The 16,446-nt window shown below is 39.5% G+C and overlaps 1 protein-coding gene across 4 annotated transcripts in view; it reads right to left on the minus strand.

Moving 5' to 3' along the window:
• The window catches only part of LOC116750941, a 300,839-nt gene that overhangs the window by 165,849 nt on the left and 118,544 nt on the right, over nucleotides 1–16,446 (minus strand). For all 4 annotated transcript variants that reach the window (XR_004349173.1, XR_004349179.1, XR_004349177.1 and 1 more), the window contains one exon: nucleotides 13,030–13,145. Coding sequence is in view for 1 of the 4 variants with exons in the window: in XM_032626421.1 (XP_032482312.1) it covers nucleotides 13,030–13,039 (10 nt within the window). In the remaining 3 variants the exon portion in view is untranslated. The remainder of the gene's footprint in view (nucleotides 1–13,029; nucleotides 13,146–16,446) is intronic.

Consider the following 16,446-nt stretch of genomic DNA (forward strand, 5'->3'; position numbering starts at 1 on the left):
ATGCTGCGGAGCAACTAAGCCCGTGCGCCACAACTACTGAGCCTGCACTCTAGACCCCATGAGCCACAACTACTGAAGCCCGCGCGCCTAGAGCCTAAGCTCTGCAACAGGAGAAGCCACCGCAATGAGCAGCCTGCGCACCACAACAAAGAGTAGCCCCCACTCGCCACAACTAGAGAAAGCCCGCGTGCAGCAACAAAGACCCAATGCAGCCAAAAATAAATAAATTAAATACATAAATTTAAAAAAAAATCAGAAATGGAGTAGGAATGAAATAGAAGAAATCAAACTATAAATTGATTTCTAGTTCTCAAAGAGAAACAGATCCTGAAAGGATGGACTACAGAACTCCTATAACATGAATAACACAATTTATGGCATACCTACATAGCTCACTTAATATGCAAGAAGGAAGGTCTTCCCTCATGACAACAGTGCGATAAAGTTTTTACTGTAGAAATCCAACTAGATGGATGTTTTCTTATTAATGAAATTTTTCTGTCATGATGCACAGATCAGTTCTTTAAAAACTGTAGCTATATGAGTTTTGTCTCTAGTGTAAATGTACTCTTTAGAGTGCTCGTAATAACTTTAATTAGTAGACAAATTTGGTACTCAAAGTATAATCAATTGTATTATATCATAAGTCATATAAAAAGATGTGTTCTTGACAGATATTTTACCTATAAAATCTTCCTACTATTACTTTCATAACTGAACTTCTATATTGCATATATCTTCTACATGTGAAAAATTCCAAATGAGTCTAAGCTATTTAAATGTATGAATTTCCTCATTTATTTTCATACTTATATTGCTATAGGGTAGAAAATTTGGTTCCTATATTTTGAGGTTTTTCTCCTCACAATTTGAATCCATCATGATGGTCTTGATAATCAATAATTCCAAATATAAACTAAAAACTTTATAAATATGTGATTTTTTTCAAAGACACGATAAAGTAATTTTTCTGGTAAAAGACTGTTTTTATCTTCCCTGTCATAGAAGCTTCTTAGAATCTGTCAGAATATTCCAGAGGAAAGAACTCATGTCTATTTCACTTGCTTTGTTGAGCACATAGCACAGGATAAATGTTCCTTAGTAATGGATAAATATTCTTTACTTTTGATAAAGAATAAGATACTTAAAATATTTAATATCATTTTTCCAAAGAATTAACTGTAGGAAACTTCTGATCAAGATTTTTAGTTTTAGTATGAAAAGTGTTTCTCAGGTCTCAAGTTTGACTGAAATAGCATTACTATTTTAAAATGCCTATAAACCTAAGCTGTATCACATGAAGATAAATATTAACTGGAATTATTCTCATTAAACAAAGAATTATTATAATATAGAATCAGTATTCAGGGGTTCATTTCTGGGAAAGAGAATTAGCTGTGCAAAAGAACATTTTTTGTTAAAAAGTATAAAGCTGATTAATGGGGGCTCTAGTTGTAGAAGGTGTTACCACAGTAGTCCAATTTTATCTAATCCACTGAATTTCTTTCTTTTAAAAATACCAGTATAAGAACACAGTTGTTTAAGTCTTAGATATCTGAACTTGATAATGATCCCTAGGCACAATATGCCAGAAAAGAAATGTTTCCACGCATTTCAAATAGTCTCCTCGTCTCACTCCATCAGCAAATGAGTATATGCATGGGCAAGTCAGAAAGGTCATCCATCCATGGCCTCAAGACACATGGTTTCAGGACACCCTGAACCCTTCTCACGCAAATTATACTAAGTCAGCCAAACACTGATGTAACTAATAAATGGAATAACCAACATCCTTTGCTACTTATTTTTCCCCTTGCACTCCAACACAGGATAAGTCTAGAATTTTCAGTTTTACTTATGTACTGATTTTACCTTCCAAATACAGTCCCTCTGCCCAGCCCTCAGAGCACATTCACCTCATGTTGGGGAAGCAAGGTGCCACATGGTGACAAGAAACAAAAAGCTTTGGACCAAGCAACTGGATTAGCGCCTATTCACGCACCTCATGTCTCTCTCTGTACCTCTAGTACCAACAGGCCTCAGTTTCTTCACATATAAAATAAAGAAATGGGGCTAGCTGATGGAATGAGCCACATGCAGTGTGCTTTTACATCCCATTACTAATGTATTCATCATTTCCTTCAAGCTTGGACTCATTTTGAAGAGGAATTCTTCCAAAAATTGATGTTTTCATGGGAGAGTGGATAATGAACTATTCTGGGTTTAACACCAGTTGAGGGAGTTCTAAATTGTTTTACTTAGGAACAGAGAATTTAAACTTAAAGTGCTATCTGTTCAAGAACTCTATGTGGAAGTATGTGTTTCATGTGACTGACAGTTAAATTAGTTTTCAGATTATTTTAACTTATTATCTTAAATCCTGTTTGTTTTTCTTAGGATTTTTAAAAATTAATAAATACTTCATTTTATTATAATAATTCAAAAATTGATTGTATTCATCAAATGGCTACAAGGATATATTCACATTAACACATTTTTACATGATATTTGTTTTATCCTTATATATTTTCAGATTAATAAATTAAAAACATATTGTTAGAGTTCTGATATCAGAACCTGGATATATTAATGATTTTTTTCCCCATTTTTAGATATACATTTTCAAAGTCTGGAGATGTACAAGATAAGCCTTCATTGTTTCCTCATAAAAATAAAGTCTTATCTTCTCCAAAAAGAGACAGAGATTTGTACAATTCAGATTCAAGCATCTTGGCATCTTGGCAGAGACGAGCACTTTCCTGTTTGTAACTTATCAGTCACACCACAGTTTTGGCAACTGCAAAGGACTTTTTACCAATTTTGGAAGGATGATTACAGAAAAGATATGTATGAAGCTTTCTTCAAAGACATAATGGGGTGTGATTTGAAGAAAATCATAAGATCCTACTGCCCCAAAATATCTTTCCCATATCTAGGACTTGAAATTTCCATCATGGTCATAAAAGATGAAAAACAGCATCTGAACTCAAGCTTTAAGTGAGCAGTGAAACACTAGTGCTGACACATTACCTGTTGCTTAGCAGAAAGCAAAACTTGGGGAAAATAGGATACAGGCATATGGGGTGGCACAGAAAAAGAGGCTGAGGGAACAAAGATATCAGAGTAAATAGAGGTCACCACATACGAAACAGGAGTGGGAACTTGGGGGACAAGTGGAAATGGATTTCTTATTAAAATCTCCCTATGTTGAGAATAGAAAACCAAAAGGGGAAGGAGGGGTTAGTTTAAAAAGCAAATATTGGGCTTCCCTGGTGGCGCAGTGGTTGAGAGTCCGCCTGCCGATGCAGGGGGCGCGGGTTCGTGCCCCGGTGTGGGAGGATCCCACGTGCGGCGGAGCGGCTGGGTCCGTGAGCCATGGCCGCTGGGCCTGCGCGTCCGGAGCCTGTTGCTCCGCGGCGGGAGAGGCCACAGCAGTGAGAGGCCCGCGTACCGCAAAAAAAAAAAAAAAAAAAAAAAAGCAAGTATTAAGAGGTACAAACTGCTATATATAAATAATAAGCTATAAGGATATATTAAACAGCACAGAGAATACTGCCAATATTTTAAGATAACTTCAAATGGAGTATAATCTATAAAAATTTTGAATCCCTACGTTGTACACCTGAAAACTAATATAATATAGTAAATCAACTATACCTCAATAAAAATAATAATAGAATAAAGTATACAGGAAAAAAAAAACTGTGCCTGTTCAGGCTATTTTGAAGTACTATTTCCCACTGAATAAACAGATGTTGAATGATTTTTTTAAAAAAGCAGTTATTCCCAACTGCTAAGTTTACATTTTAGTAGAAAAAAATGAATAGCATTCCTATAAAACGAAAAGAGCAAGTATTAAATTCCCCAATGAACAGTATTTATAGAAGCATTCCTTTAATAAAAACCTACCCAGCTCCTACTGAGGAGAGATATTGTAAATACGAACATTAATTAGAGGTCTCTTCTCTCAAGGACGTGTATGCTGATAATTAAAATACAAAATACTAAGGGCCAAGGTTGATGCGTGTACAGAGTGCCGTGGAATCCCAGCAAAAGCGTCTACTTCTACCCTGGAGAACTTGGAAAGAGAAGACATGCTCTGTAAGATGATTCTTGAAGAGTAATTAACAGATCATTCAGAGGAAAGGAGAAGGCAGTGTGGATTGAAACAAGGGCTCAAGAAGGGAAATTTTGCAGCAATTAGGAAGATTTTAAAGATGGTGGAGGCTCTGAAATCAGATCTAAGTTCAAATCCAACAGCAGCTTTGAGAATTAAGAATTTAAGAAACTGCTTAACTTCTCTGAACCTTGTTTTCTCTTCATCTGTAAAATGATAATAACAATAACATTAGTAACATCTTCCTCATAGGCTGCTGTATATTTAAATGCATATCAAGTCAATAAACTTTAATCATATTATTAGGTGCCATAAAAGTCCAAATGAGAGGCAATGATAGAGCTAGGCAAGAGAGACCTTTCTGAGGGAGAAACTGTGAATTGGTCAGATAAGCGAAATAAGGGAGAGATCAAGGCTGATGCAAAGCTTCTAATTTGAGCATCAGGGCAGGTACAGATGTCATGAGCGGAGAGAGGCAGCCCGGGAAGGTGAGCAGGAGTGGGAGGCCTGCTGTGTGTGAGCGTCTGCATGCCGTGCTGGGGACTCCAGAGAGGCTGAGTGTCTACACCCCGTACTGGGGACTCCAGAGAGGCCGAGCGTCTACACGCCGTGCTGGGAACGCCAGAGAGGCTGAGCATCTACATTCCATGCTGGGGACTCCAGAGAGAGGCAGAGATGTAGATCTGGGAACTGTTAGCATGGCTGAGTCACTGACCACAGAAGGTCTTACAGGGAAACTGCAAAACAGAGGGTAGAAACCCAAAGCACTCAATCAAACCTTACAGAGGGACGAGGGGAAGATGGCAGAAGAGTAAGATGCAGAGATCACCTTCCTCCCCACAGATACACCAGAAATACATCTACACGTGGAATAACTACAGGACACCTACTGAACGCTGGCAGAAGACCTCAGACCTCCCAAAAGGCAAGAAACTCCCCACATACCTGGGTAGGGCAAAAGAGAAAAGAAAAAACAGACAAAAGAATAGGGACAGGCCTCCACCAGTGGGAGGGAGCTGTGAAGGAGGAAAGGTTTCCAGACACTAGGAAGCCCCTTCGCGGGCAGAGACTGCGGGTGGCGAAGGGGGAAAGCTTCAGAGCCGCGGAGGAGAGCACAGCAACAGGGGTGCGGAGAGCAAAGCGGAGAGATTCCCGCACAGAGGATCGGTGCTGACCCGCACTCAGCAGCCCGAGAGGCTTGTCTGTTCACCTGCCGGGGCGGGCGGGGCTGGGAGCTGAGGCTCGGGCTTCTGTCAGAGCGCAGGGAGAGGACTGGGGTTGGCGGCATGAACACAGCCTGCAGGGGGTTAGTGCACCACGGCTGGCCGAGAGGGAGTCCGGGGAAAAGTCTGGAGCTGCCGAAGAGGCAAGAGACTTTTTCTTACCTCTTGTTTCCTGGTGCGCGAGGAGAGGGGATTAAGAGCTCTGCTTAAAGGAGCTCCAGAGACAGGCGCGAGCCGCGGCTAAAAGCACGGACCACAGAGATGGGCATGAGACGCTAAGACTGCTGCTGCCGCCACCAAGAAGCCTGTGTGCGAGCACAGGTCATTATCCACACCTCCCTTCCGGGGAGCCTGTGCAGCCAGCCACTGCCAGGGTCCCGGGATCCAGGGACAACTCCCCCGGGAGAATGCACGGAGCACCTCAAGCTGGTGCAACGTCATGCTGGCCTCTGCAGCCGCAGGCTCGCCCCGCACTCCGTGGCCCTCCCTCCCCGCGGCCTGATTGAGCTAGAGTCCCCGAAGCAGCTGCTCCCTTAACACCGTCCTGTCTGAGCGAAGAAAAAATGGCCTCTGGCGACCTACACGCAGGGGCGGGGCCACATCCAAAGCTGAGCCCCAGGAGCTGTGCGAACAAAGAAGAGAAAGGGAAATCTCTCCCAGCAGCCTCAGAAGCAGCGGATTAAAGCTCCACAATCAATTTGATGTACCCTGCATCTGTGGAATACGTGAATGGACAACGAATCATCCCAAATTGAGGAGGTGGACTTTGAGACCAAGATTTATGATTTTTTTCCCCTTTTCCTCTTTTTGTGAGTGTGTATGTGTATGCTTCTGTGTGAGATTTTGTCTGTATAGCTTTGCTTCCACCATTTGTCCTAGGGTTCTATCCGTCCGTTGTTTTGTTTTGTTTTTTAATTTTTTTTCTTAATAATTATTTTTTATTTTAATAACTTCTTATATTTTCTCTTACTTCATTTTTTTAATTTTACTTTATCTTCTTTCTTTCCTTCTTTTGTTCCTTCCTTCCCTCCTTCCTTCCTTCCTCCCTCCCTCCCTCCTTTCTTTCTTTCTTTCCTTCTTTCTTTCTTTCTACTTCTACTAATTCTTTCTTTCTACTTTTTCTCCCTTTTATTCTGAGCCATGTGGATGAAAGGCTCTTGGTGCTGCAGCCAGGAGTCAGTGCTGTGCCTCTGAGGTGGGACAGCCAACTTCAGGACACTGGTCCACAAGAGACCTCCCAGCTCCACATAATATCAAATGGCGAAAATCTCCCAGAGATCTCCATCTCAACACCAGCACCCAGCTTAACTCAATGACCAGCAAGCTACAGTGCTGGACATCCTATGCCAAACAACTAGCAAGACAGGAACACAACCCCACCCATTAGCAGAGAGGCTGCCTAAAATCATAATAAGTCCACAGACAACCCGAAGCACACCACCAGACGTGGACCTGCACACCAGAAAGACAAGATCCAGACTCATCCACCAGAACACAGGCACTAGTCTCCTCCACCAGGAAGCCTACACAACCCACTGAACCAACCTTAGCCACTGGGGACAGACACCAAAAACAACGGGAACTACGAACCTGTAGCCTGCAAAAAGGAGACCCCAAACACAGTAAGATAAGCAAAATGAGAAGACAGAAAAACACACAGCAGATGAAGGAGCAAGATAAAAACCCACCAGACCTAACAAATGAAGAGGAAATAGGCAGTCTACCTGAAAAAGAATTCAGAATAATGAGAGTAAAGATGATCCAAAATCTTGGAACTAGAATAGACAAAACGGAAGAAACGTTTAACAAGGACCTAGAAGAACTAAAGATGAAACAAACAACGATGAACAACACAATAAATGATATTAAAAATAGTCTAGATGGGATCAATAGCAGAATAACTGAGGCAGAAAAACGGATAAGCGACCTGGAGGATAAAATAGTGGAAATAACTACTGCAGAGCAGAATAAAGAAAAAAGAATGAAAAGAACTGAGGACAGTCTCAGGGACCTCTGGGACAACATTAAACTTCTTCCAGAAGAAGAAGAGAAAAAGAAAGGGACTGAGAAAATATTTGAAGAGATTATAGTTGAAAACTTCCCTATTATGGGAAAGGAAATAGTTAATCAAGTCCAGGAAGCACAGAGAGTCCCATACAGGATAAAACCAAGGAGAAATACACCAAGACACATATTAATCAAACTGTCAAAAATTAAATACAAAGAAAACATATTAAAAGCATCAAGGGAAAAACAACAAATGACATACAAGGGAATCCCCATAAGGTTAACAGCTGATCTTTCAGCAGAAACTCTGCAAGCCAGAAGGGAGTGGCAGGACATATTTAAAGTGATGAAGGAGAAAAACCTGCAACCAAGATTACTCTACCCAGCAAGGATCTCATTCAGATTTGATGGAGAAATTAAAACCTTTACAGACAAGCAAAAGCTGAGAGAGTTCAGCACCACCAAACCAGCTTTACAACAAATGCTAAAGGTACTTCTCTAGGCCGGAAACACAAGAGAAGGAAAAGACCTACAATAACGAACCCGAAACAATTAAGAAAATGGGAATAGGAACATACATATCGATAATTACCTTAAATGTAAATGGACTAAATGCTCCCACCAAAAGACACAGATTGGCTGAATGGATACAAAAACAAGACCCATATATATGCTGTCTACAAGAGACCCACTTCAGACCTAGAGACACATACAGACTGAAAGTAACGGGATGGAAAAAGATATTACATGCAAAGGAAACCAAAAGAAAGCTGGAGTAGCAATTCTCATATCAGACAAAATAGACTTTAAAACAAAGACTATTAGAAGAGACAAAGAAGGACACTACATAATGATCAAGGGATCAATCCAAGAAGAAGATATAAAAATTGTAAATATTTATACACCCAACATAGGAGCACCTCAATACATAAGGCAAATACTAACAGCCATAAAAGGGGAAATCAACAGTAACACAGTCATAGTAGGGGACTTTAACACCCCACTGTCACCAATGGATAGATCATCCAAAATGAAAACAAATAAGGAAACACAAGCTTTAAATGATACATTAAACAAGATGGACTTAATTGCTATTTATAGGACATTCCATCCAAAAACAAGAGAATACACATTTTTCTCAAGTGCTCATGGAACATTCTCCAGGATAGATCATATCGTTGGTCACAAATCAAGCCTTGGTAAATTTAAGAAAATTGAAATTGTATCAAGTATCTTTTCCGACCACAACACTATGAGACTAGATATCAATTACAGGAAAAGATCTGTAAAAAATACAAACACATGGAGGCTAAACAATACACTACTTAATAACGAAGTGATCACTGAAGATATCAAAGAGGAAATAAAAAAATACCTGGAAACAAATGACAATGGTGACCCGAAACCTATGGGATGCAGCAAAAGCAGTTCTAAGAGGGAAGTTTATAGCAATACAATCCTACCTTAAGAAACAGGAAACATCTCGAATAAGCAACCTAACCTTGCACCTAAAACAATTAGAGAAAGAAGAAAAAAACAAAAACCCATAGTTACCAGAAGGAAACAGACCATAAAAATCAGATCAGAAATAAATGAAAAAGAAATGAAGGAAACGATAGCAAAGATCAATAAAACTAAAAGGTGGTTCTTTGAGAAGATAAACAAAATGGATAAACCACTAGCCAGACTCACCAAGTAAAAAAGGGAGAAGACTCAAATCAATAGAATTCGAAATGAAAAAGGAGAAGTAACAACTGACACTGCAGAAACACAAAAGATCATCAGAGATTACTACAAGCAGCTCTATGCCAATAAAATGGACAACCTGGAAGAAATGGACAAATTCTTAGAAATTCACAGCCTGCCTAGGCTGAATCAGGAAGAAATAGAAAATATGAAAAGACCAATCACAAGCACTGAAATTGAAACTGTGATTAAAAATCTTCCAACAAATAAAAGCCCAGGACGAGATGGCTTCACAGGTGAATTCTATCAAACATTTAGAGAAGAGCTAACACCTATCCTTCTCAAATTCTTCCAAAATATAGCAGAAGGATGAACACCCCCAAACTCATTCTACGAGGCCACCATCACCTTGATACCAAATCCAGACAAGGATGTCACAAAGAAAGAAAACTACAGTCCAATATAACTGATGAATACAGATGCAAAAATCCTCAACAAAATACTAGCAAACCGAATCCAACAGCACATTAAAAGGACCATACCCATGATCAAGTGGGGTTTATTCCAGTATGCAAAGATTCTACAATATACGCAAATCAATGTGGTAAACCATAACAAATTGCAGGAGAAAAACCATATGATCATCTCAATAGATGCAGAGAAAGCTTTCGACAAAATCCAACACCCATTTATGACAAAAACCCTGCAGGAAGTAGGCATAGAGGGAACTTTCCTCAACATAATAAAGGCCATATATGACAAACCCACAGCCAACATCGTCCTCAATGGTGAAAAACGGAAAGCATTTCCACTAAGATCAGGAACAAGACAAGGTTGCCCACTCTCACCACTTTTGTTCAACATAGTTTTGGAAGTTTTAGCAACAGCAATCAGAGAAGAAAAGTGTAACTAAAAGGAATCCAAATCAGAAAAGAAGAAGTAAAGCTGTCACTGTTTGCAGATGACATGATACTATACATAGAGAATCCTAAAGATGCTACCAGAAAACTACTAGAGCTAATCAATGAATTTGGTAAAGTAGCAGGATACAAAATTAATGCACAGAAATCTCTGGCATTCCTATACACTAATGATGAAAAATCTGAAAGTGAAATCAAGAAAACACTCCCATTTACCATTGCAATAAAAACAATAAAATATCTAGGAATAAACCTACCTAAGGAGACAAAAGACCTGTATGCAGAAAAGTATAAGACACTGATAAAAGTAATTAAAGATGATACAAATAGATGGAGAGATATACCATGTTCTTGCATTGGAAGAATCAACATTGTGAAAATGACCCTACTACACAATGCAATCTACAGATTCAATGCAATCCCTATCAAACTACCACTGGCATTTTTCACAGAACTAGAACAAAACATTTCACAATTTGTATGGAAACACAAAACACCCCAAATAGCCAAAGCAATCTTGAGAATGAAAAACGGAGCTGGAGGAATCAGGCTTCCTGACTTCAGACTATACTACAAAGCTACATTAATCAAGACAGTATGGTACTGGCACAAAAACAGAAATATAGATCAATGGAACAGGATAGAAAGCCCAGAGATAAACCCATGCTCATATGGTCACCTTACCTTTGATAAAGCAGGCAGGAATGTACAGTGGAGAAAGGACAGCCTCTTCAATAAGTGGTGCTGGGAAAACTGGACAGGTGCCTGTAAAAGTATAAGATTAGAACACTCCCTAACACCATACACAGAAACAAGCTCAAAATGGATTAAAGACCTAAATGTAAGGCCAGAAACTATCAAACTCTTAGAGGAAAACATAGGCAGAACACTCTGTGACATAAATCACAGCAAGATCCTTTTTGACCCACCTCCTAGAGAAATGGAAATAAAAACAAAAATAAGCAAATGGGACCTAATGAAACTTCAAAGCTTTTGCACAGCAAAGGAAACCATAAACAAGACCAAAAGACAACGTCAGAATGGGAGAAAATATTTGTAGATGAAGTAACTGACAGAGGATTAATCTCCAAAATTTATAAGCAGCTCATGCAGCTCAATAACAAAAAAACAAACAACCCAATCCAAAAATGGGCAGAGGACCTAAATAGACATTTCTCCAAAGAAGATATACAGACTGCCAACAAACACATGAAAGAATGCTCAACATCATTAATCATTAGAGAAATGCAAATCCAAACTACAATGAGATATCATCTCATACCAGTCAGAATGGCCATCATCAAAAAATCTAGAAACAATAAATGCTGGAGAGGGTGTGCAGAAAAGGGAACACTCTTGCACTGCTGCTGGGAATGTGAATTGGTACAGCCACTATGGAGAACAGTATGGAAGTTCCTTAAAAAACTACAAATAGAACTACCATATGACCCAGCAATCCCACTACTGGGCATATACCCTGAGAAAACCATAATTCAAAAAGAGCCATGTACCAAAATGTTCATTGCAGTTCTATTTACAATAGCCCGGAGACGGAAACAACCTAAGTGCCCATCATCGCATGAATGGATAAAAAAGATGTGGCACATATATACAATGGAATATACTCAGTCATAAAAAGAAACGAAATTGAGCTATTTGTAATGAGGTGGATAGACCTAGAGTCTGTCATACAGAGTGAAGTAAGTCAGAAAGAGAAAGACAAATACCGTATGCTAACACATATATATGGAATTGAAGAAAATAAAATGTCATGAAGAACCTAGGGGTAAGACAGGAATAAAGACACAGACCTACTAGAGAATGGACTTGAGGATATGCGGAGCGGGAAGAGTAAGCTGTGACAAAGCGAGAGAGAGGCGTGGACATATATACACTGCCAAACGTAAAATAGATAGCTAGTGGGAAGCAGCCGCATAGCACAGCGAGATCAGCTAGGTGCTTTGTGACCGCCTGGATGGGTGGGATAGGGAGGATGGGAGGGAGGGAGACGCAAGAGGGAAGAGATATGGGAACATATGTATATGTATAACTGATTCACTTTGTTATAAAGCAGAAACTAACACACCATTGTAAAGAAATTATACTCCAATAAAGATGTAAAACAAACAAACAAAGAAACCTTAGAGAAAAAAATAACATACTAATGATTCAAATTCTCCTTGTAAGCTCATCATGATATTTGCAGTAACAATAATGATGGTTTATTGCGTTTTCCTCTGTGGATATTGTGCTAAGTGTTTGAATACATTATTCATTCATTCAACAAATAGTCTCAGAGCACCTTCTGAATGCCAACCTGGTTCTCAGGTGAGAACCTGAGATGCACCAACAAACCTAGCAGAAGACATGGCTGCCCACATGGAGCTTGCACTGTCTTGTGTGACAAAACAGTAACCAAATAAAGAATATCACATCAGATTACGACAAGTGCTACAAAGAAAGGAAAAGAAACCAATACGATAGAGAGCAGCAGAGGCAGGATGGGGACAGCTGGAGACAGCCGTCAGGGGAGCTTCTCTGCAAAGTTCATATGGTCCCCGCTCCCGACAGCCCTAACCAAGGCTGGGACTCCAAGGCTTTGCAAAGTTAAATAACTTTTTCAGTGCCTCTCGGCTAGAACCAAGATTTTTCTGACTCTCATACCTTAACCTCCCACAAACAAGCTAAATGGCAAGTAAATGCACAATAACCTAATATAGTAAAATACATATTCAAATGTAAAGTGCTATTACCTACACAGACGGTTTTAATATGGAAATGGTCACTATTATAGCTACCGCTAGTTACTGCTGCTAATAAGCTCGTAGAGACTGGTTTAAAACATTGCTGATGCTTAGGTTTCTGCTAGAAAGAATTACCAGGCAACTGATTGAGGTAATGATGCCCAAGTTCCAATAATAAGATGAAACCTCCTCTGTTTAGTTAGCAAATACACTGTTGACTCCAGGAACTGAAACACACATATTGAGTAGTCAGCTTATGTTTATGAAAATGACGCAGGGGGAGACAGGAGAGGAACCAAGCCTGTCGAGAGGTTGGAGGTCATGGTACTTACCATGCAGCATCCCACACTGTCACCGCTGTCCTGGAAGACAAATGAGCAGGAGGTCCAGGCTCAGCACCATGGCCATGGCCAGTCAGTACTAATGGCTAAATCTTCAGATTGAGAGCCTGGAGGAAAGGTGTGGGCAGAGAATGAAAATGTCATTAGAGACGCTAAAAGCCAAAGAAAGAAAGTGCTGAAAGAATCTAGAATCAATGGCCAAAAACTTAGAGTAAATAAAGTAGGAAATCATGAGGGTATTTTAGTTTTTTCACAAGCAGCATCTTTGTCATCTGAGGTCATTTTTTAAAAATCTATCAGCCATACATGCAGCAGCATTTGCCACTTGCTGAAGACACCACCCAACATCTGGCACCTACCACTGTCACGGGCAGTTTTGCTTAAAATTAGGAACCAGTGACTTAGGGCTTAGATCCTTTATCTAAGTATAAAGAAATGTGTTTATAGAAAGGATTTGACCAGTGGCGTTTTCAAATTTTAACACTTTATCGGTAGAATGCCTTAGAAAGAATAACTCATTTTCAAAAATCAATAAAGTCTTAGTAGTTTTCTGGTAGCATCTTTGGGATGCTCTACATATATTATCATGTCATCTGCAAACAGTGACAGCTTTACTTCTTCTTTTCCGATTTGGATTCCTTTTATTTCTTTTTCTTCTCTGATTGCTGTGGCTAAAACTTCCAAAACTATGTTGAATAAGAGTGGTGAGAGTGGGCAACCTTGTCTTGTTCCTGATCTTGGTGGAAATGGTTTCAGTTTTTCACCACTGAGGACGATGTTTGCTGTGGGTTTGTCATATATGGCCTTTATTATGCTGCGGAAAGTTCCCTCTATGCCTACTTACGGCAGGGTTTTTATCATAAATGGGTGCTGGATTTTGTCAAAAGCTTTCTCTGCATCTATTGAGATGATCATATGGTTTTTCTCCTTCAATTTGTTAATATGGTGTACCACGTTGATTGATTTGCGTACACTGAAGAATCCTTGCATTCGTGGAATAAACCCCACTTGATCATGGTGTATGATCCTTTTAATGTGCTGTTGGATTCGGTTTGCTAGTATTTTGTTGAGGATTTTTGCATCAATGAATTCGGTAAAGTAGCAGGATACAAAATTAATGCACAGAAATCTCTGGCATTCCTATACACTAATGATGAAAAATCTGAAAGTGAAATCAAGAAAACACTCCCATTTACCATTGCAACAAAAACAATAAAATATCTAGAATTAACCTACCTAAGGAGACAAAAGACCTGTATGCAGAAAAGTATAAGACACTGAGGAAAGAAATTAAATATGATACAAATAGATGGAGAGATATACCATGTTCTTGCATTGGAAGAATCAACATTGTGAAAATGACCCTACTACCCAAAACAATCTACAGCTTCAATGCAATTCCTATCAAACTACCACTGGCATTTTTCACAGAACTAGAACAAAACATTTCACAATTTGTATGGAAACACAAAAGACCCCAAATAGTCAAAGCAATCTTGAGAATGAAAAACGGAGCTGGAGGAATCAGGCTCCCTGACTTCAGACTATACTACAAAGCTACAGTAATCAAGACAGTATGGTACTGGCACAAAAACAGAAAGATAGATCAATGGAACAGGATAGAAAGCCCAGAGATAAACCCATGCACATATGGTCACCTTATCTTTGATAAAGGAGGCAAGAATATACAGTGGAGAAAAGACAGCCTCTTCAATAAGTGGAGCTGGAAAAACTGGGCAGGTACATGTAAAAGTATGAGATTAGATCACTCCCTAACACTATACACAAAAATAATCTCAAAATGGATTAAAGACCTAAATGTAAGGCCAGAAACTATCAAACTCTTAGAGGAAAACATAGGCAGAACACTCTGTGACATAAATCACAGCAAGATCCTTTTTGATCCACCTCCTAGAGAAATGGAAATAAAAAGAAAATATACAAATGGGACCTAATGAAACTTCAAAGCTTTTGCACAGCAAAGGAAACCATAAACAAGATCAAAAGACAACCCTCAGAATGGGAGAAAATATTTGCAAATGAAACAACTGACAAAGGATTAATCTCCAAAACTTACAAGCAGCTCATGCAGCTCAATAACAAAAAAACAAACAACCCAATCCAAAAATGGGCAGAAGACCTAAACAGACATTTCTCCAAAGAAGATATACAGACTGCCAACAGACACATCAAAGAATGCTCAACATCATTAATCATTAGAGAAATGGAAATAAAAACTACTATGAGATACCATCTCACACTGGCCAGAATGGCCATCATCAAAAAATCTAGAAACAATAAATGCTGGAGAGGGTGTGGAGAAAAGGGAATACTCTTGCACTGCTGGTGGGAATGTGAACTGGTACAGCCACTATGGAGAACAGTATGGAAGTTCCTTAAAAAACTACAAATAGAACTACCATATGACCCAGCAATCCCACTACTGGGCATATACCCTGAGAAAACCATAATTCAAAAAGAGTCATGTACCAAAATGTTCATTGCAGCTGTATTTACAATAGCCCGGAGACAGAAGCAACCTAAGCGTCCATCTTCAGATGAATGGATAAAGAAGATGTGGCACATATATACAATGGAATATTACTCAGCCATAAAAAGAAATGAAATTGAGTTATTTGTAGTGAGGTGGATGGACCTAGAGTCTGTCATACAGAGTGAAGAGTGAAGTAAGTCAGAAAGAGAAAAACAAATACCGTATGCTAACACATATATATGGAATCTAAGGAAAAAAAAAAAAAAGGTCACGAAGAACCTAGGGGTAAGATGGGGATAAAGACACAGACCTACTAGAGAATGGACTTGAGGATATGCGGAGAGGGAAGGGTAAGCTGTGACAAAGTGAGAGAGTGGCATGGACATATATACACTACCGAACGTAAAATAGATAGCTAGTGGGAAGCAGCTGCATGGCACAGGGAGATCAGCTTGGTGCTCTGTGACCACCTAGAGGGGTGGGATAGGGAGGGTGGGAGGGAGGGAGATGCAAGAGGGAAGAGATATGGGAACATATGTATATGTATAACTGATTCACTTTGTTATAAAGCAGAAACTAACACACCATTGTAAAGCAATTATACTCCAATAAAGATGTTTAAAAAAAAATCAATGAAGTCTTCAGAGTTCAGGAAAAATACTGTTATCCACTATTTTACTTGAGCCTCAAAACAATCCTACCAGGATGAATTTTTATCCCCGATATGTGAGAAGGAGAGTAGTGAGACCCAAAGAGCACATGGGCCGGTGGTTGAGTGGTGAGGTTCTAGCATGCGAACAGAAATCCAGCAGCAGGTGGTAGGTAATAGGAACTGCCCTGCACAGGTACAGGGTGAAGTAAGTGACTTGATGGATTCAGACTCCCAGACCGCTATACCTGGCAGGTCACCATGA

This window comes from Phocoena sinus, chromosome 1 (assembly GCF_008692025.1).
Source record: "Phocoena sinus isolate mPhoSin1 chromosome 1, mPhoSin1.pri, whole genome shotgun sequence".
Taxonomy (NCBI): Eukaryota; Metazoa; Chordata; class Mammalia; order Artiodactyla; family Phocoenidae; genus Phocoena; species Phocoena sinus.